This window comes from Triticum urartu, chromosome 3A (genome assembly GCF_056163025.1).
Source record: "Triticum urartu cultivar PI428250 chromosome 3A, HENAU_Tu73, whole genome shotgun sequence".
Lineage (NCBI taxonomy): Eukaryota > Viridiplantae > Streptophyta > Magnoliopsida > Poales > Poaceae > Triticum > Triticum urartu.
The window spans coordinates 88,154,233-88,162,899 of NC_141875.1; the positions used below are offsets into that span (position 1 = coordinate 88,154,233).

Here is an 8,667-nt window from a genome sequence, read left to right on the forward strand (position 1 = left end):
ACAAAAAATGGCCTACCAGCAGCATATGGAATGAATGTTTTTCAGAGGGCAAAATAACAAAGATACTCCTACCAAAGAAGGCATCGGAAACCTAAAGACAACCATGAAGCATCATCCACAGAGAGACAGAGAAAGTACCCAAGAGGCCCTGTTGGCCATGTTGTTGTCTATCATAAGTTCAACCGGATCAACACAATTCAAAACACAATTACAACGACCGTTCTGGTGACCACGAAGGCCTTCCAGAATTCCGAAACCGAATATCAGAAAGGCGCTCCATGGTCACCATAAATACACAACTCTGGGGAGGACGGGACGGGGAAAAAGTTTATTGCGACGGGTCCAAAACGAACAAGGGGATCATTCATTATCGAAACTCAGAGCATCTCAAAACTTGGGCGGCCCGGCCCCTTTTTACCGCACGGGTTGCTGGTTGTAATGGCTCTTCTCCTTCTTCTTTGCCGCCGCGAGCCTCGCGGTCCTGGCTGCCGCCTCTGCCGCGGCGATCTTTGCAGCTGTGTCCGTCTCCTTGCCCGACTTCTTCTTCTTCATCGACGCCATCTTCTTTAGGCGCTCCTTGACATCCACAGCCGTGTCTTCCTCGGGTTCTGCACTGGCAGCCTCCTCCGACACCTCAGCTTCCTTTGCCTCCTTTGCGCTCTTGTCCTTCTTGTTCTTCTTCTTCTTGGCATTCTTGCTCTCTGAAGGGGCAGGTGTGTCTTCCTTTCTGTCTCCATCACCAGCTTGGCTCGCACCTTTCTTCTCAGCTGCAACAATGTTTATCATGTATAAGAAACAAAGTTTATAAAAGCAATGAAGCCACATATAGGTACTCAGCTTTATTAGTCCTCCACAGTGGAGCATTACCATTGTTGTTTCCATCTTGTGCAGCATCGCTTGTGTTTTCAGAAATTCCCAACTCAGCTAACACAGCATCAAGTTCAGCCAGTTCCTTCTTTTTCAACTCCTTTTTGGACAGCTGCCTTTCTGTCTCTTTAGGTGCTGCTGCAACTTTCTTCACATCAGGATCAGCAGCTTCCACTTCAAGCTCAGGTTCATCCTCAGCACCATCCTCAGCCTCATCATCATGCTCCTCATCCTCACTTTCAATTTCCTGCAGTATGTAGAAGCAATGCATCTAAGAATAGTATCACCAAGGCATACAGACACAACTATTGCCATGTTCCAACATCATGCGAACCTCTGGCCAACAAAGTTCAAACAAGATAAATTCTGGTAGAAATCTAGCAAGTAGAGGCAGTTCCTTATGACTTGCCTAGACAAGCTGAACAGAAACTTGGACCAAATTACTATCAATCAATTTTGAATATATGTTCTCATTGTGTCTGGGGTGCTTGAACTCAAAAAGAATTACAGGGGCCATAACCTCTCCCTGACTTCAATTGCTCCAAAAACACCTATGTCAAAACTCTCAACAACTATCCATAAAAACTACCAAAAGAACAGCATGACATCGTCAATAAAGAATAAGTGAGAGATACTGATGGCATCAAATAGGTAGTCTTTCATTGCATTTTTTTGTGGGCATTATGTGCCTCTACACACTAGTCACAAAGTTGTTATATCTAGTGTGCAACGTGGATAAAAACACTAGTACATCAATGAGTGGTAAGTACAGGAAATGCTACAATGTTAATGCATAACATGCCTACACTTACCATGTGCAATAATAAATTAACAAATAATATACTGACAAAAAAGTAATATCACATCAATGCAAATAGAAATTCACAGGCCGTAAATGCACCAAAAGGCCGAAGTAAATACACTCACTTATAACCCATTTGTCGCACTGAACATCCATTCCGAAATAACAGGGGATACCGTTCACAAAATTAATCTGGCAGGAATTAGTACAGCACAGCCTACAGGATGCCCCCTGACCTCACTTCGACAACTCTCCCACCATACAGACAGTGTAAAAATTCTTGTCACGACGCACCACTTCCATAACAAGACCTAACTTGAAACTCCTTGCCCGCTGAACATACGTCACATGGCGATGGGGATACCGTTATCAATAATCCCCCAGTCACTGAACATATGTTACACAACGATGGGGATGCCGTTATCAATAATCCCAGGAGTCATTGAACATACGTCACACAACGATGGGGATACCATTATCAATAATCCCAGTATCCCACAGTCACTGAACATACGTCACACAACAATGGGGATACCGTTATCAATAATCCCACAGTCACTGAACATACGTTACAGAACGATCGAGATACTGTTTTCAATAATCCCGCAGTCTTGTCCCCTGCCTCAACTCAACCAAACAAGCACACACCAATACGAACACCATACGGAATACAGCTAAGCCGCTTCCGATTCGGATTCGCTGCTTCAAATAATAACTACAGACATAATTCAAAGCCCAATTGTCCACTGGGCACACATTGTGAATCAATGGTTGAAAGCGTTCACAATTAACCCAGCAGGCATCAGTATACTCAATAGTCTACAGATGCCTCCCTGCCCCACTCAATCCAACATCTGCATATCAACACTACCACCATAGGCAAACTAATCAGCAATCATATGGGCGTTGCACAACAGCACAGTTCTCATCTCGAGCAAAATAAACAGATCATGAACAGCACAAACAGATAAACATGGGCGTGCGTAACAGGGAGAGAGAATAGACCTCAGGCAGGGCGGCGTGGACAGCATCGACCTCGTCCTCCTCCTCCTCCTTGGCCGTCTTGGCGGCGGCGTGGTCGTTCCCCCAGATGGGCGCGGGGGGCGCGGTGGTGGCGAAGTAGTCGTCGTCGTCGTCGTCCTCGACGTCGGCCCACGACTTGGTGTTGAGCGGGGCGGGGGCCCAGAAGAGCTCCTTCTGCTGCTGCGGCGTGGGGTCGTCGCCCTGCTTCCCTCCCTTGGAGGAGCCCCCCTTGGCCTTGTCGCCCTTCTTCTTCTTCTTGAGGGTCTCGAGCGCCGCGAACACGTTGCCGGTGTTGAGCTTGGCCTCGTCCGCCGCGCCTCCCCTCCTGCCTCCGCCCACCATGCTCACTCCTACCTTGCCCGGGGACGCGAGGAAAATCCCGGCGGCTGGGGGCCCCGAAATCGGAATCTAAATCTAACCCCCCGGCGGCCCACGGTCGCGGTGGACGGCCGCCGATCTGCGCGCGACGGGCCGGGGCGGGCGTGCGTACGGAGCGGCGGCCGGATAGGGGGGCTGCCTGTCGTCGGCTTGATCGGCGGCGCCGCGGCGGCGTTGGGATTAGGGTTTTGAGACGGGAGGGTGGGGTGGGGTGGGGTGGGGTTGGGTTGGGTTGCGGTGGTGTGTCGAGAGAGGTAAAACGGCGTGTGCTCTGTTGCTGGTTTATAGAGAGCGAGGGGTGGGATGGGATGAGACGGACGGACGGGTAGCCGTTTCTGGTCTGCGCTGCGCTCCTGCAGGGGGGTTGTGGCCTGCCCGCCCGCCCAGCTTATCTTTCCGCAGCGAGCGAGCGAGCTGAGGTCTATCCGTCCGGCCACGCGCAAGCGCGACCCGGAGCCGTGTCGTGGGATGCCTGCCTACGTCCTCGTGTTTTTGTTACGGTCTGCAGCGTCTGCACGTGTACTCCGTCCGATGCACAGGGCACGGTGAAACCGGTTTCAGCTGCTGCTGCTGTTGGGAAATCTGCCACCGTTCTCTTCGACTGGCACCGGACGTACTGGAAAGTGGAAAGGGGGTTCGAAACAGGACGCGGCAGGCAGAACCGGCGCTGCCTATACTAGTACATCGTTTGAACCAAAACAGAAAAGGTTTCTGAGCCAAAAGGACGACTAAGGGGGCAGATTTGGCGACACATGGAGAGCCGGAATTAGAGAGACAGAGAGCGCAAAAGAGCAGGACCGACAGAGGATTTTATTATCAGCAACAAACATTTTCAGCAAAGATTACACGACCTATATCACCGCACGCCATGAGACCGTATCATAAAACATACTGTAATAAAAATATAATACCACCGCCCGGTCGGTAGTAACAACAGATCCATCCTGGATGTTCCTCCCAATTTACATGACCACAGAGGCTACTAGACTGCCTGACGCTTATCATCATCATCATCCCAGTGAAAATTGTGTACATGGTGTATGTAGTTCGGTAAAAATTAAAGAATATACTTGCACACAACATGCGTTACAAGGGGTGGGGATCATGCCACGAAGAATATGAAGATCATGAGGAACACCATCAGCACGAAGAATATCTTCATCATCAGCCACCTGTTTGACGAGATGCTGTTGAGGTACTTCAGGAGTTGACCCTGCGCTCCCTCGACGTTGGCTACCGTCTCCTCCATGTTCTCATCGATTCTGCCATACATAGCACATGAGCACACATTTAAGGGAAGACTCTTAACCCAATTGGAATAAAAGAAAAGAAAAACATGAACTAAGTTTGGCGCACAAAACCTAGTCTCCTCCATCTGAGATAATTTTACCATGAACAAAGGACTCCCTCCGTTTCATAATGTAGTGCGTATAGATTTTTTGACTTGTTAAACTTTGCAAACTTTGACCAAGTTTATAGAGAAAACCATTTATATGTACAATACCAAATATATAAAATATGAAACTACATCTTATGATGAATCTAATGATATGTGTTTTGTATTCTAGATGTAAATGTTTTTCTCCCAAAATTTGGTCAAAGTTTATGAGGTTTGACTTTTCAGAAAATCTATATGCGCTACATTATGGAATGGAGGGAGTATTGGCACAGAAAACATAGTCTACTGGAGATAATCCATCTGAACTAATTTTATCATGAATAATAAAGAATATTTATGCCTAGCTAGCTTAATAATACTTGATCAACAGATCAGGGACCAGAATCTTGTGCTGCGGTAGGGGGCATACTAAAGTAGTCAATTAAGAAATCAGGAGAAGCGCCTACACAAACATTACATACTCCCTCCAATCCATATTAATCAGCGCTCAAGCGGATGTATCTAACACTAAAACATGTCTAGGTACATCCATTTCAGCGACAACTAATATGGATCAGAGGGAGTACCATGTATCCTTCTGATTTAAAGATAACTCAAGTGAGACCATCATGCAAAACAACTAAGATTCATCACTATTTTAAGAAAATGCATTATAATGGGATTCTCTAGGGTGTGATCAAGTCCGACATCTTGAAGCTGTAAATAATTATTCAAAATGAAATATGAATACGACTCAAAGTCTAAGATTGCCTACTCCTGAAAATATATACAACAAACTTAGTTTGCGTAAAGTTCACCTGATTGCTAGCTCTCCCTGCTGAGACACCATGGTTGCCAGCTGGGTAAAGATGTTGCTCAGCTCATGGATGGTTGATTCCACATTTTGAAGAGCCTCAGCTCTGCTCTGCATGTAACTATCCTGCTGTACTGCCAATTGCTGCTGCTGCATGAAAGCAGGAGACGACGACGACGATGATGATGCTCCATGATCTCCATTAGTCTTCTTCCTGGTGAACAGAAGCAGAAGATTCAAAACCAAACTCGTGAAGCACGCTGCAATACTTGCAGAGCTTTATATGGTTAAGCAACAGTAACGCAAGAGTAGTCCAATTCGATTGCATTAGTTCGTTAAGGTCAGATCTGCGTGTATATATTTGTTGGTTTAGTATTCCATTGTTTAACAGACAGTTATATGAGCCTTGGAGTATTGCATTTCTAATATAGAAATGGAATAACTGTTCTATCATGCTACCCTTGCATGACAACATCCTTTTCCTACCTTCCTTCTCCTTGGACACCATTCAGTCAAGGTTCCATCATGGCACGTGGGCATCAGGGTTCAGGGTCTCAACCCCATAATACTCATAAGTATTAATAAAGGTGCAATTTCAAAATACTACTGGCTCTATTAGGGGCAGGGAATTGTTTTGCAAAACTTTGTCTATACCATTTATTAGGAGTGTCATGTTCTGCAAAACAGACACCTAACAATAAGAAGCACCAAGCGTTTGGCGGTGCAATCTCTGACTAGCATAGCATGTGAAGGCCTAAGCTAAGGTGGTTGTGCATAACTGCTCACAATGTTAGTACACACTGATCAAACTGAATGCTTGCAATGGTACCTCTGAAACAATGGCGTAGTTGCAGAGTCACTGGCCCATGGTGCTGGGGGTGCAGCGTCGGATGCCTCTCTGGGAACAAGGGGCCGCTGACGAATGAATGGATTTGATGCATCTTTTGCAGCTGAGGACGAGAACATTTGCCTTCTGTTTTCATGGACCTTTAAATTCTGCACATTCAGGGAGAAACACATTTAGTGTGCCATTTATAATGAAGACACTATCCAAAGAAAAAGGAAACATGGTGACAATATATTTGAATCAGGAAAGCATTTACTATTTTTATCTGACCTCTGTCCGCATTGTAAGGACTTCTTTGAATTCTTTCGTTGCACTCATCAGTCGATTTTTCAGGTTGTCCACAACGGTAGTGGAATGATTTGTTGTATCCTTGGAAAGATTGCCACTCTCATTTTGTGAATTGCACAGAACTTGTAAGTCCATAACAGCATTATTCAAAGCACCAATATCCTTCTTAACAACTGCAGTCAACTCTTGTATCTCTAAGGTAGGGTCATCAAAAACAGATGTCTTCTTTGCCACTGTAAACAATCATGCTGTAAAATCAGCAACGATCCATACTTTATACTGTAAATATACACAGAGCAAGTGTTGACATAATTGGTACTAGTGTAACTAGATCTCAAGTTAGCACCTTACCAGATCAACACTTCATAGTTCAATATGGTAACTTGCTGACGGGTGAAATAAAAAAGCAGTACATAACTATGAATGTTACTTTCTCAGTCAATAGTATCAAGAGGTCATTTAGAAAATTTGAACTGATAGTACTTGTAAATTTTACAACCAATAACTTTGCATCAAAGTGCGAGGAAGCAGCTAAGCCATCACACTGCTATTAAGATACTACTTAGGTGGGAGGCCAAACTGATAAAAAAATGGTAAGCTTCATCCAGTGCTTATGAATACAAAGAAGGTGCAAATAAGTAGAAACTATGTTCAATGCACATTTGGCAGTGGTAGGCATACATCTATCTACATTTTCTACCTTCATGCAGTGTTACCAATGCAATGCAATGCAGAAAGTGCAGTCAAATCTTCTGAGGAAGGTATTAACCAACCAAAGACATCTAAAGCGGAGACAAGCACTCTAAAAGTGGCAACAGAATGAGTAGTACAGGCATACATACTAGTACAAATGATTATAAAAAAGGAACAATCAGTGAGCCCTCACTGCACAGCACTTGAGAAGATATGCAGACATTTCATATATCACTGAGAGACCAAGGTACCAGTTTACATTCAATACACATGCACATCGCTGATGCATATAATCCCATTGAGACTGCTATTCTCTATCTAACTTCATTCTTCAGTACATGGTAATGGCCAAAAGAAGCATCTTACTAGCAAGTACTAGAATATATCAGATGTAGTAATTCATAAACAGGCACAAAATGAGGCAGATGTGATCACTGCTATCATCGCAACAGGTGCAGAACAACCATCCGGATATCAACAAAGCAAACTACATGGCAGCGCAATTTCAGTAAGTACACAAACACTGAAAGATTAAGAAAAATGGCACGCATCTAATCCAAATGTCATAGGAGCACTAGGTAAGAAACAAGCATGCTTCGTACAATATACTATATACATGGCCATTCATGCACGTTGACATCTCCTCAGGCTACGACTTAATCAAGCATGAGCTCTACAGTCTACACCTCGGGCGTTCCGAGATCCCAACCAAACAGCCCGGAGGGGGCACAACGCAAACACGAAGGTAGTTTGGTATAGGAGTAAATGGAAATGCAACAAAGGGGGGGAGCTAGTTAGTTATACATTTGGCGAGGCGGGCGAGCTTCTGGGAGGTCTGGTGGATCCCGAGCCCGATCTTGGAGGCGCGGCGGTTGAACTCGGAGTGCGCCGACGCGGCGGAGCGCGAGTCGTCGAGGGGCCCGGCGCTGCCGCTGGCCGACGCGGCGGCCGGGGAGGGTGCGACGTGGCGGCGTGCGCTCTCGACGGCGGAGCGGAACTCGTTGGTGCGGTCCCGGAACGACGCCGGGGCGGACCGCGACGGGTTCATGGCCGCCGCCGACGCCGGATCTGGATCTGGGCCGCCGCGTCGGTTGGGCTCGGGGGCGCGGGCGGGCGGGTGGGTGAGAGGGGGATTGATGGCGGGTGAGGTCGCGGTGCTGCTTTTCCCCACCGAGGATTATTGGGGGGGAGGGGGGAGACGCGGTGGAGGGGATGGGGGATTTGGTGGGAAGGAATGGGGAATCGAGCTGGAAACTGGGCAGAGGGATCGGTGGCTTGATTGTTTTCCCCTTCTTGTGACGAGAGACGAGACGAAGGGAGAGATGAGTCTGAGATTCGCCGGGTCCAGACTTCACCGCGTTTCTCTTCTTCTGGTCGCGTTGCTGCGACGGTTCAGATCGAGCCGTAGCAGCATCCACGGTTGTGGCCAACCTGGTGACGAAGGTACGATCGAGTCGTCCACCTGTCGAGCGTGGGCCCTGTTCACTATTTCATTGTTTATTTTCTCTTATTTTTAGCATATACTTCCTATGTTCCAAAATGTAGTGTTTCCTCTATTCCCGTGCTTCAACTCTGAC

The 8,667-nt window shown here is 46.6% G+C and overlaps 2 protein-coding genes across 2 annotated transcripts; both read right to left on the reverse strand.

Moving 5' to 3' along the window:
* Positions 1-135: 135 nt before the first annotated feature.
* LOC125543013 (uncharacterized) lies at positions 136-3,448 on the reverse strand. Its single transcript, XM_048706258.2, has 3 exons — positions 2,675-3,448; positions 868-1,114; positions 136-767 (listed from the first exon to the last, which is right to left on the reverse strand). The coding sequence occupies exons 1-3, from the start codon at positions 3,032-3,034 to the stop codon at positions 415-417; spliced, it is 960 nt and encodes a 319-aa protein (XP_048562215.1). The 5' UTR covers positions 3,035-3,448; the 3' UTR covers positions 136-414.
* A 499-nt stretch (positions 3,449-3,947) lies between these two features.
* On the reverse strand, positions 3,948-8,387 carry SYP32 (syntaxin of plants 32). Its single transcript, XM_048706257.2, has 5 exons — positions 7,895-8,387; positions 6,380-6,630; positions 6,092-6,258; positions 5,267-5,476; positions 3,948-4,332 (listed from the first exon to the last, which is right to left on the reverse strand). The coding sequence occupies exons 1-5, from the start codon at positions 8,136-8,138 to the stop codon at positions 4,173-4,175; spliced, it is 1,032 nt and encodes a 343-aa protein (XP_048562214.1). The 5' UTR covers positions 8,139-8,387; the 3' UTR covers positions 3,948-4,172.
* Between the last annotated feature and the right edge of the window lie 280 nt (positions 8,388-8,667).

Excerpts from the sequence above, each read along its gene's own strand:
- LOC125543013 (XM_048706258.2), bottom strand. The coding sequence starts at position 3,034 with ATGGTGGGCGGAGGCAGGAGGGGAGGCGCGGCGGACGAGGCCAAGCTC. Across the intron at positions 1,115-2,674 it reads TCCACGCCGCCCTGCCTGAG|GAAATTGAAAGTGAGGATGA; the intron begins GTCTATTCTCTC and ends TACATACTGCAG. Across the intron at positions 768-867 it reads ACAAGATGGAAACAACAATG|CTGAGAAGAAAGGTGCGAGC; the intron begins GTAATGCTCCAC and ends ACATTGTTGCAG.
- SYP32 (XM_048706257.2), bottom strand. The coding sequence starts at position 8,138 with ATGAACCCGTCGCGGTCCGCCCCGGCGTCGTTCCGGGACCGCACCAAC. Across the intron at positions 6,631-7,894 it reads GCTCGCCCGCCTCGCCAAAT|TGGCAAAGAAGACATCTGTT; the intron begins GTATAACTAACT and ends GATTGTTTACAG. Across the intron at positions 4,333-5,266 it reads CAGGGAGAGCTAGCAATCAG|AATCGATGAGAACATGGAGG; the intron begins GTGAACTTTACG and ends TATGTATGGCAG.